Source organism: Euwallacea similis, chromosome 22, assembly GCF_039881205.1.
Source record: "Euwallacea similis isolate ESF13 chromosome 22, ESF131.1, whole genome shotgun sequence".
NCBI lineage: Eukaryota > Metazoa > Arthropoda > Insecta > Coleoptera > Curculionidae > Euwallacea > Euwallacea similis.
Window position 1 is genome coordinate 2,665,887 of NC_089630.1, and position 19,437 is coordinate 2,685,323.

General features: G+C 35.7%; 1 protein-coding gene across 1 annotated transcript in view; it reads left to right on the plus strand.

Annotated features, from left to right (window-relative positions):
* The window catches only part of LOC136416250 (pikachurin-like), a 124,547-nt gene that overhangs the window by 63,918 nt on the left and 41,192 nt on the right, over positions 1-19,437 (plus strand). Inside the window, exon 5 of the mRNA XM_066401342.1 lies at positions 2,179-2,380. Within this exon, the coding sequence (XP_066257439.1) occupies positions 2,179-2,380 (202 nt within the window). The remainder of the gene's footprint in view (positions 1-2,178; positions 2,381-19,437) is intronic.

The window sequence follows — 19,437 nt, forward strand, 5'->3', positions numbered from 1 at the left end:
TGGTTTTAAGGGTCTCAAATATTATTTCTACATTATACAAAATGATTTCTTTAGCTCACCGATAAAATGAGGCAGATGAAAGGTGAAGTAATTTTAACAACTTTACATAGACATATGTCCGATTTCAATTATTTAAGGATTTAGAGGACTTTAAAGTTTTCTGCATATTACCTATTTATTGCTAAAAATTCCACAAATAAAACAGTTAAAAGTAAAAATACAATATCAAGTGCTCAAAATATCTTCCTTCTGCAAGAATACATGCTTTACAATGACGAAGTAATGAATTTTTTACCCGAATCCACATATTTGGACGATTTCTTATATCAGCAGCAGCCATTTGTATTTTATCTAGCAACGACGCTCTTGTGTTAATTGTCTCTTGGTCCACAATTTGTTTCCTACGACCCCATAAATAGAAATCCAAAGGATTTAAGTCAGGAGATTGCGGTGGCCATGAAGGTGGACCAGCATTACCAGTCCAATTATTTCCAAAATTGTCGTTTAACCATCTGACAACTATCGTTCCTCAATGACGTGGTGCACCACCATGCCGGTACCGAATATTTTGAATTACATTAAGTGGCATATCTCCATCAAGTAAATTAAAAAGTGCATTGTTTAAAAAATTTCTGTAAGAATCTGCATTTAGGCGTTCATCAAGTAAATGCAAGACTCGTAAATTGTTGTTAAAAGTTCCGCCCTAAACGTTGATGCTGAAACGTTGCTGAAATCTCCTTGACTTAATCGCATGCCGATTTTGTAAAGCCCAGACATGTTCGTTGTGGAAATTATTTATTCCATCTCGTGTAAAATACGATTCATCAGACCAGATAACATATGAAATAAAATCATTGTTTTAGGCATGCTGCCGCAATAACCAATGACAAAATACTAATCGCTGCTGTGCATCTCGTGAACGTAGATCTTAAACAGACTGTAGATAATAGGGATGAAGGACTTCGTGGTTCAGTACACATCATACAAAAGTTTGACTTAAATGTAGATTGTGTGCTACTCTTGCGAGTGCTAATTCCAAGATTGTTAATAACAGTATTAATTACAGCTTCTTTGTTCTCTACAGTAGCTTCATGCGGCCGAATAGCTTTTGTTGGCGCAGGATTACCTGTTTTCCGCAATCTTCTGAAGGATTCGGTAAAAACTTTATGACGGGGCTGATGCGGGTATATTTCTTGATATTCTCATGCAGATTGGCGACTGTTGCTATTGTAGTAACCATATACGAAAACTATGCCAGCATAATCTTCAGCGCTATAAGCATGCATTAATAATTGTAATCGGACATATGTCTACATGAAGTTTTTTTCTTCAAACGACCTCACCTTTCATCTGCCTCACCTTGTGGGTGAGCTAACAAATCACCTTGCATTATCGAGTAAATCATCTTGAAAAAATCGACGAATTTCGGGGTTGATTGCATCCTAAACCATCTCTGACCAACCCATCCCTAAATATAAAACTTTATTGCCCAAAAAACTGTAATTTCTTTTCGAACCTAATCGACCTAAAAACTCTCTTTATTAAAAAAACTCGTTTCACTTGTCTCTTCATCGGAACAGAAACTGGGACAACCGATTCAGCGAGACCCTTTTGCTTAAGCAATCAAATCAGTATTTCGATTGCTTTTATCCCCTATCGATCGCCAAGTCTTGCGTAATAAATAAGGGAGCAGAGGTGGGTTTTCCTGCCCTGTCACGCTATTTCATTCTTCCTACCGTGGAAATGAGAGGGGATGGTCTCTTGAACTGCGAACTCCAGAGAAAACGATTAATTACTGTTTAGAGGCGAGATTAGATTTAATTGATCCTCAATGGAAAAAGGTGGTATGATAGATTAGGTGTAAAGTTTATGGACATATCGGTGCTAATTCTTGCGAAGGAGTTGATGGTAATTGTGTCGCCTGGAGCTTAAGTGCACCATTAGCCCTTATGTAGCAGTATATTTACCATCGCCCCCATTCTGCTAAGCGTATTTGCTTTCTAAACGCACGCATAGAGTCTATACAAATATACGGTGCAAGTGGTTACAGGCAATCAGCGCAAATCTTCAGAGTAAACAGGAATAACGCCTGGCAAGGCTTGTACAAACAAGTTTAATACAAGCCACATAAAAAGCAGGTTTTCAGCCTCATTTACCGGATACATTTAAATATTTCAGATATGGAAATACAATCTCCCCGATTCACCGGCTCCAGTTGGCTGGCATTTCCAGCCCTAAGGGGTGCATATAAACATGTTCAACTCAGTTTGGAACTTCGACCGGAGGCGTATGATGGGATTTTTTTCCTGACAGGAGAGAGGGATGATATGGCAGGGGATTTTATGGCACTATTGCTGCACCAGGGATTCGTAGAGTTTCGGTAAGTATAATCATAAATCCAGGTAATTCCCGACAACGAGGAGTGGCAATTCTCTGCGACGTCATTCTTTTAGCGAAATAAATATTTTAAATAATAAAATTTTCTACGGGAATGACTATTTGGAATACTCGCCGAAAGCAATTTTAAAGCAGTTTCGTAGCTGACAAAACGATCATAACTTTTACGAGCAAATTGTCTAACGCTATTAACTGTTTCCGAGGAGTCAGACGAAATTTCTTTGCGGAGTTTTAATGGAAACGGTTTAGAGGAATTGATTGAAAGCAGGGTTTTTTTTCCAGTTGTTGATTTAAATTACGGCCATGGCTGTTTGTAAAAACAACTCTTTTAATTCGAATTCGCTGCGCCCAAAAATATCTCCATTGGGAGTTAAATTACCCAGCAATGACTAATTTACAGCAAATTGCCTAACATTAAATCAAAAGTCTGACTGGCGTGATTGTTTCATCATTGCATAATGACGTTATAGGCGAAATGTTTCAGTAATTTCCCGTTTCAAAGGCACGACAATCCTGGTCTAGGCTATTGCCATTCCAACGGGAGCCTCAGCTTTGAGGTGAGAGAATCCGGGATATTTCGTGTTGCATGGTTTTCAGGTTCGGTTTATTGCAAGTTATTGGCTCAGATATCCAGACCTAACAGAACATACAAATAAGTTCGAGCTGCAAACGATAAATTCGGCTGTTGCCTTAGAATGTAGAATTCTTCTAAATATTGACAATATTAGTCATCGCCATCGGCCACAAAAAAACAGCAAAAAATGTCTAGACGCCTGTTAAACCGTCCAGTGGTCCAATGTACTGAAAACGTTAAAATATCTTATTAATCGTAAATTTCAATGTGCGTTTCATATACAGTTTTTTTTTAATAGAGGGCCCCAATAAATACTTTTTTTTTTCATTAGTACTTGGTCAAGAATCTATTTAGGTACATATAACTCTCCCGAATAAAATCTATCTTTGCATGCAAAGATTTTAGATTATTTGCGAACGTGACTTATGTGGCCATCCGTAACATCGCAGGGCCATCTGCATCTTCATATGATCATCTGTATCTGTTAAGGTTCCCTCGATAAACGTAGCAACGAAAACAACAATTTGGTTCACTGAAGTGGACTGTATTAATTTTCACTTATTTTAATAATGACAAAAAATGGGCCTAAGTACGAATCTGGAGTTAGCTTAGCTGGGCGGATTACGAACTAAGTTCTCGTTCACACGATTAGAGTGAACACTGGTAAAAAAGAGCAAAACCACTTCGCTCATCCTTTAAGTACTAAACCTGAGGAGTTCCAAGCAAGGGTGCACCACTACCATTGAGCCCTTACGGGCTATGACCGCGCCTAATGTCATAAATCGACTACCCAGAAAACAATAACTTAAAGTCCTTAACAGTATCTCTTCACATTTTGCCTTTTCCACATATTATCCCACATTTAGACGCCTGGCGCCGTGGACAACCAATGCCCATTAGGACCCAGGGATGAGGGCTAATATATAACCGCTCTTAAACTACGACACAAAACCATTCTGCTTCATAATTTTCTACAACTAGTTGTTGTGTTAGTTTGATCCCCATTGGACCTAGTTTAAGCGAAGCAAATAAGTTCTTCTAATAAAAACAGTTTTGGTGAATAAAGAACTGTAATTCGTGTAAAGTTTGTGGTATAATGGTGTGGTTGGATGTTCTTGCAATCGAAGAGAGTGTACGTAACGAAAGAAAAGTCACCGCTGCCAAAAGATGCAAAGGAAGTAGTTTTTTTCAATTTTTAGTTATCTAAAAAAAGTACCAGCAATGATATTTCTGAATCTGGTACCAGTGATTCTGATCAATCTAACAAATTAGCCTGAGTAAGTAAATAAACTAATATACACATATAGGGTGCACATAAAGTATGAAATAAATTAATTTTTTTTGGTCTGGAAGTGAAATAATAAAAAATGCTCGGATACATCGACTTTAGTTTACAATTCCACATATTTTGGTTGTGTGGCGTCATCATTGTTCCAGGTATGACGTCAGAGTTCATTTTTCTAATGGTAACCCCTGTTTTTGATCATTTTATGTGAAAGGGCATGTTTTTTTATGTACAGAACATACGCTTTTTTACTGTGGTACATAACAAATTTTTTTATAAATTCTCAAAAACCTATTTTTCTTTACGGTACCTAACGATAAAAGATATACATTTACTAAACGGATCGAGGTAGTTTTTGTTGATTTATTTGGTACGTTTGTTTGTTTATTTCTATATAAAAGGTATTTTCATTCGTTGAATACACAACATTTTCATGTTTGTTAGTTTTGGTTTGACTTCGTGAAGTTTTAATTGTAAATGAAAGCTGTATTACAATGCATTTATCCATAACACAAAGAATTGAAATTTTTATAATGATTGGTTACGGTGATAGAGTGCAAATACGATAGAAGGTGTTTGTTTTATTTAACAACAAATATGCGGATAAACCAATAAACCAATTTGTAGTCAGTAAAATTGAAAGAAAATTTCGAGATACTGATTCTGTGGAAGATAAGCCGAAAGCTGGACGTTCTGCAATCAGTGGGAATAAAAAATTTAATGTTTTACTAGCTGTACAAGGGAATCCACATAGTAACATTCGGCAAAACACATCTTGTACACCAGTTAAATGTAGACGATCCAGACCGACGAATGCAATTCTGTCGAACCTTAATGAATATGTGCCATAATTACCCTCGGCACGTCAAAATATTATATTTTCAGATGAATCAACTTTTATATTGACCCGAGAAGTTAATAGACAAAACTGCAATTATTAGGCAAAAAAAAATCCCAGATGGATAGGTGAACACTAAATTCAATATGCTGGAAAAAATAAGGTTTGGGCAAGGATTGTCAAAAATTTGATCATTGGGCCCTATTTTTTTGAAAAAACTTTGAACGGTTCAAAGTATCTTGAATTTTTACAATATTTAATCTCCACTTTACGAACTTTATTTCTCAGCTCTAATAACCCAATGACACATGACGAAAATTTATAGTTCCAGCAATATGGTGCACCACCGCATTATGCAGTTCAGGTTAGGCAATATTTTGATGATGTAGCATTTCCTCACAGATGGATTGGAAGGCGTGGATTTATTGAATGGCCCCCAAGGTCTCCGGATTTTAATTCTTTAGACTACTTTTTGTGGGGCCATTTGAAAAATTTTATGTACAAAACTAGATCTAAAATCATTGACGACTTAAAAACTAGAATCAGAAGAGAATGCACTAATATTAGCCAAGAAACAATAAATAGGGTTGAGCATGAGTTTATCCACCGCTTGGAATATTGCCAGGCTCAAGCAGAGTTTCAATTTGAACATTTAATTTAGTAAATATTTATTATTCCTATTTATTAAATACTATGTTTTGTTAAAACATTTTGTAGGTTACGGCTCTAATTAGAAGATTAAAAAATTATGAAATGATGGGGGTTTTTGAGTACTATGACCTCCATGTAAAACTTTTTCAATTGGATAATCCGTGCAGGCGTAAAAAAATAAAAACCTATTTCTCATGTTAATCTCCTATGTTCAGGGTTCGCTTGGACACCCGATATATATGTATATATATACTTTGATTTTGACCATTCAGGAGCATTTTCAACCACTGTAATCGCAATGCATGTTTATCTCTCACCCATTTTTTGTGCGACCTACCGTGATGACTAATTTCTGCAATGTTTAAACAAAGTATAGAAAATAATTCTTACTTTAATCTTAATCTTTGGGGAATAACGTCTTACACATCAGTAGGGGTTGTTGGATCGGCGGCATTGCCCACTAATCTGAGTTAAGACTAACTGATAATAATACTTAAGCTTTACTCATGGCTCGGATGCGCACCCCTGTTAACGATTCGGTGACAAATCTATCGCCATCTTCCGAATTTAGAAAAAAGGAGTGGAAATACGAAAATAAACGGAAAACTAAAATATATGAAAGGTGAATATTTAACACGTGAAACACTCTAAAATTCCTCTTCTCGATAATTAAGGAATGATGGTTTTCTTAATATGAGTCATGTGATCAAGCCAAAAAGTTGATTTTTGAGGTATGTGGTTGGTGTTCGCTCATTGCCAGTTTCACTTTTAACTGGGAATGAGATTTTATCGCTCTAACAACCCCTGCTGGTGTGTGAATCGTTATTCCCAAAAAATAAAAGGAATAATTAACAACCCTCCTCAAACGTATAACAACAGATAACAGTGGTGAACGACTCACTTTTTATGGTTATGCCAGACACCACCATGAAGGTTTGTCATGTCTGTATTTTTCTTTCCTTTTTAAGTCCCTTCGGATTGCACTTTGCTTTTTTTTTATTTGAAATCTAGTAATTTCGTGTTAACGCTTCCAGATTCCATTTTGTGTTGGTGTATGTATTTATGTTAGATAGTCACGATACAGCATTCGTACAGCATGAAAATCTCAGAAATATGAAGAAGAACCTGTCCAATTAAAAAGAATCCTATATTTAAAATGTCAGTTAAACATACCTTAACACTCTATTATAAAAATTAAATAAAATTTAAAGCGTTTTTGAAAATAAACATAAGTTTTTGTAAATATTCCGTCACAAAAATAATCGTAAAGTTTAAAAATGTATGTAATACCACTAGAAAGTTATAACTATGTTGACAATTGATACTTTGCAGGTCCGTTTTTGGCCAAAGTAACAATATTAAGACGCCCAGACATGAAATAAACCAAATTAGCTGTCGTCTCTGGAGAAATTTTTGACCATTTTTCTTTTAAATAAATTTTAAAAATTGTTTGTTCCTAACTTTTTTTTTAAATTTCGAGCTGTCGCATTTTCTGTCCAAAATCTCCTAAAGCTGTTCAATGGGGTTTTAGTTGCATGACTGAAATGGGTGATTGAGAAGTTTTTTCGTATATTACAGGCGATTCACACTTTAACGTTAAACACGCAATGTTTTGGATCGTTGCCTTAATGGAAGATCCGATCATCCAATCCCAGTTGTTGAATGTATCGAAGCTCATTAGCACGCAGTATATAGGGTAATTTTTAAAAACTCTCCACCCAAAAAATCTGAAATATTATTGCAGCACAAAAAAAATTGCAAAAACACGTAAACCTTTACTTTTTCGGAATCACCTTTTGATCCAAAAATTAATGTGTTGCTTCTTACCCTCCGCCCCTATGCGTCTTAACAACAAGAAAATTAAATGGGAACATCTCTCCTGTGACACATCAATGGAGAGCTAAAATCTTTTCTAAACCAATTCTGTATGTATTTCTGCTTTTTGAATGTGTTTCTTTTAATCACCCTTTAAAGCTGCTATTTCTTACCAAGGTCTTACTATCTATTACTATATGGGGCAGAACGGTGTTCAATTTGAATATTTGTACAAACAGGTAATAAAACTTGACTACTTAAACCTTATATATTTTTTTTTAAATTCCATTAACTTAAATTAAATTAAATAATTTCGTAAGACATACCAGCTGTAAAAAGTGATTTAAAAAAGTACGTTCGAAAAGCAAAAATGCATACAAAATTGTTTCCAAGGAGATTTTAGTTTTCCGTTAATGCATTACAGGACGGATGTTCCCATTTAATTTCTTTGTTGTTGAGGCGCGTAGGGGTGAGAAGGTGAGTAGGAACCCACTCATTTATGGTTGAAAAGGTGGCCCCCAAGAAATAAATATTTGCGGGTTTTTGGCCATTTTTTTATACTGCAGTAATTTTTTAGGTTTTTTGAGTGAACAGTTTTTAAAAAATCATCCTGTATCTCAATGTTGGTAATGGTCGATGTTGCCGCTAATAAATGCCAAAGTTTCCAAAGTATTTTGAGTTCAGCTCCTGCATCTTAAAGGACGAACTCTGATACTCATTTGGTTTTACCTCTATTTGTAAAACTTGTTAGGAATATTCTCCTCTCTGCGAAATAATTTAAGTCGGTGTATTTCCGCCATTCTATGTTTTAAAAAGAGTGAGAATAGCGACTATCTAGATTTTGCCATCCTGATGTAAAAACTTGTTGTGCTTGTTTTTCAAATTCTCCTGATTTCACAGTTGGTTCATGCCAGAAATACTCCATAAAAATTTGCCATAATATGAATTTTTCTTTAATTTGAATATTTAAAATTATCGCGAGATTTGAGTAATGGATGGAAAGATCTTGAGAGCCATTTCAATACTTATCTATTATTACATCTATCTGGACTTTTTTAAGTTTTAAAACAATACAAATTACTGCTTCCTTGTGCTAAAACCGCGATATAAAATTATTACGTTATTAAACAGTTTTATAACCCCTGTCATATTACTAATTGAAATGCTATCTCGATCGGAGTTTAATAGATTATTGGAAAGCTAGTTGAGCTGTTTTCGATTGATGTAACAATAATTATTATTTGTCTGTTTAATGAAATTCGATAATTACAACATAATACACTTATGAATATTTTATCGAAAATATATAAGTACATGGTAAAAAATAGAATAATTATTGTTATATGATAGATACTTTTTTACGTCCCAAACTTAGCAGACGACAACTAGATTTGGACAATTTTTTTTCCAACAGGATCGCACATCGCTCGTGTGTCTATGCAACTAGTTCGAGGCATGCTCCCAGAAAGGTTGATTTCGCATTTCGGTGACATTCCATAGCACCCGAGATCACCAGACTTACGCGCATGTGACTTTTCTTGTGAGGGTATTTGAAAGCGCGTGTTTACTCTCATCAACCTCGTATATTACCAGAACTAAAGGAGGCCATCAGGGAAGAAATCGCTCAAATCAACGCTGAAATGATGGCTCCGGTAATGGCCGATTTCGTTCGAAGATTGGAAACCTGTATTCAGACGGAAGGACACCACGTATCCGACATAATTTTTCACACGTGATTAAATGGCATGTCATAATAAACCATTTTATGAATTATAATTAAATTTTTTACAAAAAATAACTGATTTCGAAACAGTCAGGTTCTCCTCGGTCATCCTTTATATTGAGGGCATATTTGATTTACACGAACCAGGTCATTCGAACTGATATAACTGTGGTTAATTCACGGAAATATAGTTCGGATCACTCTATCTCCACTTTAGTGAACTGTCGATTCTTACATTTCGTCGGTTTTCCATCGATTTTGTCTCGTGTTTCCATTATCAATTATAAAAACTTTAACAAATTACTTTTTCTACTTAAATATGGTCTATTTTCCCACTAGTTACATGGTGAAAGTGGGTACCTTCATGTAGCATCGGGTTTGATACTACTGCAGATACAGGATGGTGTTTCTACAGCTACATGCAGCTATTGCTTCTACATCTTACAATGAAGTCAAAGGTCAGAAAAAGGATTATTAATGTGCGTTTATTAATACAAAATGAACAAAGCGGAGGACAGAGTAACTTATGAATTTGCGAACGCGGACGCGACTCCCGAGTTGCCAACGACCAACCGAACCCAGGAGAAAAGAGCTTGCCCTGCAAATCTTTAAAAACCCATGATGGAAAACCATGGGCGTACCCTGGCTAGGGCGCTATCTGCGTCAGCCGCCGCATTAAATTGGGCGTCTTAACTGGGAATTGGAACTGCAACTATAGGGCCGACGAAGTCTATTGCGGACAATTCCAATGCCGACAAAGTCTATTACAGGCAATTCCAATGCCGACCAAGTTTATTGCGGGGATTTCCATTGTCGACCAGACAGGCATGGGAAATTACCATGCTCCAACTAATGCCCACCAGGGTCGTGCCTCAGGGGTACGTCAACCTTAAAGGTAACATATACTACCTAACATCTATCAACCTTAAAAGTGACATCTGTCTACAAGAATACACCAACGGTCAACTGCGGTCCTACATTCGTATAATAATTCAGCTGACAAATTGGAGCAGTAACAACAATGGTTTCTGTAGCTCATATGCTAATTCATGTAACTAGCTTGATATTCGCTCATCTCGCAAAAAAAAAACACTCGTTACATAAAAAACACCAGCGGCAGCCACATAGAACAGCAATATACACAAATAATTTAAAAATATAAATAAAAAAATTTACTCTATGCATGTCAGCTAGCCACCATCAAGATTTGTCATGTCGTGTTTTATTCACACAGTCACCTCATATGTCCTTTTTGCCTGACTTCTCTCTGCCACTATTTTCCTGGTATCGTGCATCTGATTGTGTCCGTTTATTTAGCGCTATTTTCGCCCATCGTGTTCTATGTTGCGTTCTATTTGGGTGGCGATAAAAAATTCGAACATTCAGCAGCGATTTTTGCCTTAAACGATATTTATGATCTGTATAATTTTAAATGGAGTTGAATTTCAGTCAAACTTCATTCGAATAAATTAGCGTATCGCCGAAGAGGGAAAGGATAAACTCTAATGTAAATGGAACTTGGAGGAGAAAACGGGCATTCGGGAGTTTAGAAAAACAAACCAGACTCTTGGAAGAAAATAGCGGTATTGAATTGGAACGTTATGTTTGTTTTGGCCTGAACATTGTCTTTATTTGTTGGTCCAGTTTTAAAGAACAAATTGCTTCAATGGCCCTCTGCGGGGACTTCTTGCATGCCAACGAGTACACGTCTACCTCGAAAATTTTTTGAGCCGCGTCCCGTTTTCGCTGTTAATGGTGGTAATTAAATTACTAGCATCGGTCCAAGGCAGTAATTTCCCTAACAAATATCGTTTAATGTCACTAAACGATTGTTAATTAACAAAAAGCTACCTAAATTGGAAATTTCCATTATCTGCTCGATTTTAATTAAACTTATGTAGGGGCGATTTTGAAAATTTGTTTCATGCTGAAAAATTCATCAAAAATAAATGTAATTTAAACATATTGTTCTTTATTGAGTTCAGTTCTTGTGCCTTTAAACTAAACCTGAAAACCATGTGGTTTTTTTCTACTCTAGCTGGATGAAAGCCTGCATGAAATTGTGCCCTTGCGGTTATAGGGTGACTGGATGTGGTTCTGCCAGCCTTTCTATTACGGTGAGCGAGAAAGTGACTAATACGGGTGTGTGATTTTTCTTTTTTCTTTAGTTATAGCATTTTCTTGTCTCTCCTCGTCTTTTAGTGACGTCTTTATTTCATCACAATGATTTCTTTTATTATTACACAGTCTTATATTCGCAGTAACTTTCATAACATTTCCAGATGAGTTAGCATCTGATTTTTTAGTTGAAAAAGTCCAGAAATCATTTCGCTTCCACACGTTTTTCAATAGCTGGTTGCAATGTTATCTCTACTATGATAGGGAAATTGGGTTTAATTCTGCATCCTCTGATTATAACTCCTATTAATATCTGAAAAGAGGCTAATTAGGGCAATTTATAGAGCCACTACGTTTTATTTTTGTAGATAGGATCACTGTAAACATTCTTAGATGACCGTCAGACTAAACTTGGACATACGTGTTGACAAATTAATCAGACTGGCGGTGTTGGATAATAAGTATATTTATGAGTCCTAACAAGAAGGTAAAAAAATGAAGCTACTCAGCTAAGTTTTTCTGGTACAAAAGTTGCTTGTTTTTATTCTACAGAGTATCAGAGTATTTTTTTAATTCTTTAAATTGCTAACAAATCTCATAGTTATTAATATGCCAGCTTGAAAGGGCTTCTAGGGACGTTTTTGCGAAGGATAAAATCATTCAGTATCTCTGTTCCAAGCTGGCAGATAAGTGGTACTACGTGTGTTTTATCAGTGTCGATTACTTCAATAATTTTATAAATTCTGATACTTTGAACTTTGACTGGTTTATTTCATTCAAAGTCGGATAATGGACAGCCAAAAATTCTCACTATAGATCAAAACCAGAAAATTTGCATCCAAACACTCGAGGATCCAAACCCTAACCCTTTGAAGGAACGGAGCAAATCAGCAAATCATAAATTTTTAGACTTTTACAGAAATGGAAGCTGTTTGTATACCATCTTACACTTATTCAAAATTTATTTCCAAGAGATTTTCAAGTTAAAATTCATTTTTACAATTTGTTATTTCAAAAGCAACATCCTGATCCTTTGTCCTTTAATAAAATGTATCAAATGAAATGGCTGAATAAAATAGAATAAAACAGACTTTAACAGACTTTGAAATGAAAACTAGCAACTTTGGATAAGGCAAGTTTAGCAGAATCGCTCTATTCTTTTATCCGCTAGGACGCAATACTCATCTGTACTAATATTTCCCGGACACCCTGCATATCTCGGAAGAAGTTGTTCAAAAGTTTTTCAATTTTCTTTGGTCTTAATAATGTTTACGCCAGACACACACTAGGAAGATTTGTCATATCCTGCGTTGATTCCCTATTTATTTTCCCCGAGTTTACTCTTTTCTTTGTTGACTGCCAATTATTAACCTCTGTCCCTCTTTTATCAGCCTCCGATTTGATGTATTTTCTTAATCTTATCGTTTAATTTTTTATAACATTGCTGAGATAGAGCGACAGCATCAATCTTTCATTCATGCATAACAGTTCCTCAATTTTCTTTTGATCTCAAAATCTTATGCCAGACACACACTCTGAAAAACCTGTCATATCGTGCGTTGTTTCCTTCGTTTCACTTTCCTGTGATTTGCTCTTTTTCCTTTGAGAACTGTCAATTTCCTGCACCTGATTCATATCTCCTTATTAATATTACTTACTAATATTCACTTCACACCTGCGGCTTTTTCTGCTGAGTTCCACGCTTGAACTTTTAATGAAGCTTGGAAGCCGTTTGTCCCACATCTTTTTCTATTTTTGGATACAATTTTTCCTCAATCGTGATACGATTACTAACACATTTGATTTTTCCACCCTCAGATAGTGAAAGACGAGAGATATGCAGCTGTCTAGATGTCCGTACTGCGGATATCATCAATATATTCTAAACGTTTAAGGTGGATTGTTCGTTTTTTTTTAATCTTTGAGAATAACGTCTCACCCACCAGTAAAAAACGGATTTAGTACTTTTTTTTCGCTCAATTTCTGCGGATTTACCCATTTTTATAAAGATAACCATTTTCTCTCTCCTGTAGTGATCGCTTATAGAGGGTGTCAGTTTGAAAATTTCCCACCCCTATTATCTCCAAACGGGATAAATTTTTAAAAACTCGCCAGAACGCGTCGATTTTAATATCAAGGGGGAATAATTTTTATACAGAATCCACTGCGCCTCTTTCAACCCTTTACCACCTAGAGCCACCCTATCCAATATTTTAAACGGTAAAGGGGGTTGAGTGATGCACCATTTTAAAGGGCTTTCCATGCTCTACATTTTGGTACCTCATGTGTTACATTTGACTGTTATTTTTTCAAGTTGGGTGTCTTTGATTATTCCAAATTAATTTTTCCCATTAGGGTTTTTGATAGCATTGAAACTAAGATTTTTTTATTGAAACATCTCTCACGATCAGAAAATTGTTGTAATAAATCAATTTATTAATCTATTGATTTATTGGTTGTCGAGATTACCATCAAAAGAAAAGATGCTCACTGAAACAAATGTTTATCAATTTAATAAATTTCCTTAAAAAGAAACATCTATGTAGAATATGAATTTGTTATTGTTTGTTTTTATTTGCAATGGAATACCGTTTCGATAAATTTTGATATTATCTTGCATCGAAAATATTATTTACACTTATCCCGCGATTTACACGGCACTTGTTTTACACGATTTCGCTTTTACACGGTTTATAAATTAACGGATTTCAAAAAACTGATAAAAATGTACATTTGGCTGCCCATATGCATATACATATATTTGATGACATTTTTGAATCTCGTTAATTTGGTAACACTAATGGCAACAACAGGGAATTCCCCTTGTTGCAAAATATTTACATTTAGGGGAATCCCCGTAGTGTGTAGATCTGTATTCCACAACAGCAAAACTCTTTGGATCATGTGAACTACTGTAGAATCATTTTAGCAGAAAAGTTTATACATATTATTGTGCGTTTATGTATTTGAACGATAAGTTTTCAGCATTAATAGTTCTTCTGGCATTTTTATAATTGGCGTAAATTTTTCAAAGTTTTAGAATGCCAAAAGATTTGAAAAAAATCAAATGGAAAGAAAAGTTATTTCTTTAAAAATAAAAATAAAAATGTTAGATCGTCTACGTAGTAGAGAATGAGTAACGGATGTTGCAAAATTTTATTCCATGAATGAAGCCGCAATAAGAACCATAAGAAAAAATGGACTTCATTAGAAAAAGTGTAGCAGCAGTATGAGCACAATTTCATACGTAAGAGATGTTACAATTTAAAATATGGAGAAAGCATTAATGATATGGATAAAAGACCAAACTCAAAAACGGATCGCAATTCATACCAATGCTATTACACATAAGTTTTTAAAGATTTATCAAACACATCAATCACCGTCCACTTCGTCAGATGAAAAGAAAGTATCTTTTTATAATTTAAAACGGCTATGCAGAAGTTTATTACAACAATTTCCTAATCGTAAGACATGTTTGAATAAAAAAGTCTAGTCTCAATGCCATCAAAATATTAATAGGAGAAATGAATTTAGAATGATTAAAGACGCTTAACTTGATAGCGCAACAATCAAATGTAACACATGAGGTACTAAAAAGTAGAGAATGGAAAGCTTTTTAATATGATGTATCATTTAACTCCCTTTACCATTTAAGATATTTGAGAGGGTGGCTCTGCGAGGTAGAGGGTTGAAAGAGGCGCACTGAATTCGGTATAAAATTGTTCCCCCTCGATAACAAATCGGCGATTTTAAAAAAATCTATCCCGTTTTGAGGTAATGAGGGTGGAAAGTTTTCAAATTGGCATCCTGTATGTCACAAATTTATTTCATTTTTACATTCTCTAGTGTTAGATTAACTAGTTTCTTCAGGTATAATTTATTTTTTGTTGAGTGAAATCCTCGTGACTGTGCCATGGAGGAAGCCTGGACACAATTTAATTTCGCATCTATCCGCACAACCTGGCGCCTCCTGCAAAATGATTGACCTTAATTTTGCTACGCCCTGACGCTTATAGGTTTCTCTCTTTGCACATGTCCTGTACCTACTACCGTTTTGGTCTATTGTAATTCAACTCCCGTTTTTCATAGAAAACCTAGTTTTCGTGACAGTGCATTTTAATGCACAATTTACATGCGAAATAAACACAAAACAAGAATCATTGCTGGTGAAACATCTGGATATTCACACAATCCGTGGACCAGCACTTTGAAACCCTGCAGCAATATCTTAAGACACGCTAAGTTATTATGCGCTTTTCATGTGTACAACTGACTGTACCTGGAGTTTTAGTTAGATATGCAAATCTCTTTCACAAATGGCTTCCGTGACGATATGGCACGCTATCCATCTGTCGGCATTCAAAGGGAAAGCCCATATCGTCGGCAATTTCAAGCCATAAAAACGTTATTACAAATACACCTGTCTCCTGCCGATTTAACCTGCAATAACCTTAACTCGGCAGACGATTCATCGATTTTATAAAACGGTTTTAGTTGAACCCCGATGGGTAGTTTGAACACTTTTGCGAGTCTTTTTGAATGGGTTTCTACAGGGTGTCCGTTTCTAGAAGTGAAACATGGGGATCTCAGTACCCGTAAAATATACCAAACCGGTTAAATTGGGGCAAAATGTACAGAAAAATTTTTTATTTTAGAAAATATTTTTTCCCTCAGCTTGTTTGGTGAGATAATTCAAAATTATCGACACTTCATTATTTCAACTTTTCTTCCGCTACAAAGTAGCGATGCCATATTTGAAATCCGACGTTTTGGTGTCGACTTTGACAACGACAAACGTCAAAATTTTTTATGGCCGCCATATTGAATTTTCACATTTTTGACTTCAGTTTTTTTATTACGATGATGTGTCACATGTTAAAATTCAGTCTTAAGGGTTGGAGGAAATAAAAGGTGCACAACTTTGCTTCCACCACTTTCCTATAAAAGGCTTTAGTGGTAACTAGTGGTCGAAATAAATAGATTATAGATATCATGCAGTAAACTTGGGCATCTGTCAATATAACCCCATAGAAACATTACTTGATTTGTATCCGCCTCATAAAATTATTCTCGATCGAGGATGTCAGTTTATGAGTCAAATTCTCGTTATTCGTGGGAGGTTTTAATTTTCTGCTTCATTATGAAGAAGTCTGCGACTGAAGCTCATCGAATGCTCTCAAATACTTATGGTGAGGCCGCTATTAGTGAAAGAACGTGTCGTGAGTGCTTTCAACGCTACAAGAACGGTAATTTTCACTTCTAAGACCGACATATGGGTAGAATAGAGAAGATTTCCGAAGATGCAGAATTGGAGACATTACTTAATAACGACTCGAGTCAGTTTAGTAAAATTTGCGGTATCATTGGGAGTTTGAGTCTGAGCCGAGCGTTGAAAGACGAACGGCCGCAATACATCGAGAGACTCGATAAAGGGATTTTGCAGCATGACAATGCTCGACCCCATGTTGCGAAAGTGGTCAAGACATACTTGGAAACGTTGTAATGGGAAGTCCTATCCCACCCCCCGTATTCTCCAGATGCTGTTCCCTTTGATTATCATGTGTTTGGATCAATGAAGCATGGTCTGGCTGATCGGCACTTCCGGTCTTATGAAGAAATAAACAAGTAGATCGGTTCACGGATCGCTTCAAAATTCAAAAAAAAGATTATTAGTTTTTTCAACGCGGGATTCGCACGCTGCCCCAAAGGTGGGAGAAAGTAGTGGCCAGCGATGGATAATACTTTGAATTATAAGTCTATAATCCGTTTTTTACACTAGAGCCTCGAATTTTGGGGAAAAAACGGCGAAAGCAAAGTTGTTCAAATTTTAATAAAAAACATGTTTTTGAAAATGGAGAGTTCTAATTTAGTTTTTCCAATGCACTTTTTGCAAAACAAGATTTTGCCGAACTACAAAATTCTACCTTAACATGAGATATGGGGTCCTAATCAGACAAAAAGCTGCATTCAAAAATGTGAAAATAAGAAAAAACCAAGTTGACGATGGTCGTTGAAAATCGAGAAGTCAGATTTCAAATATGATATCGCCGCGTTGTAGAAGACGAAAAATTGCTATTGTGAAGCGCCCTGGTTCGTCGCCAAAGAAACTGAGGAGAAAATAGAAACAATTTTCAAAAATTTCGATGCTTTCCGAATGCTTCCGACAGTTATTAAAATCTATACAATTTTAAAGCAGCGCATTGGCGAACTCGAAACTGCGCGATTTGACCCCAATTTAACCGACTTCCTATATCTTCTGGCTACCGAGATGCCCATGGTTCAGCCCTCTAGAAACGGACACTCTGTATAAGTATTTTATTTTTAACGTTCTAGCGGACAATAGCACAGCATTGACCCAAACAATGAACCGAAACTTGATGCGTCAAAAGCCGACACGGTCCATCAAATTATTATTAACCCTGAAAATCAAAGTTGAACTTCCAGCTCCCCATGCTTTATTGTTCATCGGGCGCTGCGTTCAATATATTATGTGTCACCTTCCATTTTCACGCCACGTCAGCTCCGCCATCCAGCTGTAGCTGACAGCCCTGTTGAATATGCTCTTTGAATAAGCTCAGCTTATCTGTATAGGTGTCGGAGATGGTCACCGATAGACTGCCAAGATTTTCTGCCCGTTTTCACAAAAAAAAAACAAACTATAATGCAATTTTTCTGCGGAACGTGGACAGGACGGACCGTGGAATGAACAATATCTGTTGTGCTACTTCTTCAAATAAAATCAGAGAGGTCGGCCCTGGGCTCAACTTTAGATTAACGGAAACCACTTACAGCGTGGCTTTTTTTATTTTCGTAATCTACTCGATTAGCAGAGTACGAATATGTGTTTTTTTTTTGTTGCGGAAAATCCCCATTCAAAAATTTGAGTTTTTACGTTTATTTCAATTTTCCTCAATACTTATGTGTCTTACGGGACCGTGGAGTGAAAAGGGGTGCTGGGTGGGGTAAAGTAAGGTAGGTTAGGTCACGTATCATTGAGATTATATTTACATCGTGAAATGGTTTTGCATTTCATTCTTGTGCAGGAGCCTTGCTATTCACAGTATTGTTTTCTTTTAAATTTTGGGTTAGGAGTAGTAGTTTACTTTATAGATTGTGAAAGTTTCGAAAAATTAACGTGCGCATTAGTTGTATAGGTTTATACGCTATTTTCACTAGTTAATATGTTCACAATAAATGAAAACTCACTTCCCCGAACGCGACAAGAAGCATATGAATTCGCAGTTGCTCAAGGTTTAATTCGCCGACAAAATATGTGAATATCTTTGGCGGCAATATTGCAAAAAAAAATAAAATTGAAGGAAAATCTGTTAAGTTGTATAAGAATGGAATATGGAGACTTCAGAGAATAATATTTAATTTTATTATTTTTTTTTGTGTCTAATCGTTAAATTCTGAAATAAATTAATTTCTTTGCAATAAATTATTATACCTAACCTAAAAGTAAAAAAAAATATTCTGAAGAATTCCCAAACATACAATAAAATCATGATTTAGTTCAGGTTAGTTCAGGTTAGTTATATTATTATATACAGATGCGAGCAAAAAAATAGCGTCACCTATGCCCTTGTAGTTTTAAGTTGAATATTTTTCTACCAGTTGAGATGAGTGAAATCATAAACACAACATGTTCTTTGAACACTTTTAAGAACCATTCTACAAGTAATTTGACGTCGGTGTGTCGTATATTAAAGAAAATGTTGGGGAAAGTTACAAAAAACACAATAACGAAAAGTAGGTGACGCTATTTTTTTGCTCACATCTGTATATTATATATATTATATAGTTACCCCACCCAGCACCCCTTTTCACTCCACGGTCCCGTAAGACACATAAGTATTGAGGAAAACTGAAATAAATGTAAAAACTCAAATTTTTGAATGGGGCTTTTCCGCAACAAAAAAAACACATATTGGTACTCTGCTAATCGAGTAGATTACGAAAATAAAAAAAGCTACGCTGTAAGTGGTTTCCGTTAATCTAAAGTCTTAACCGGCCCTGTGCCCCAAGTCCTC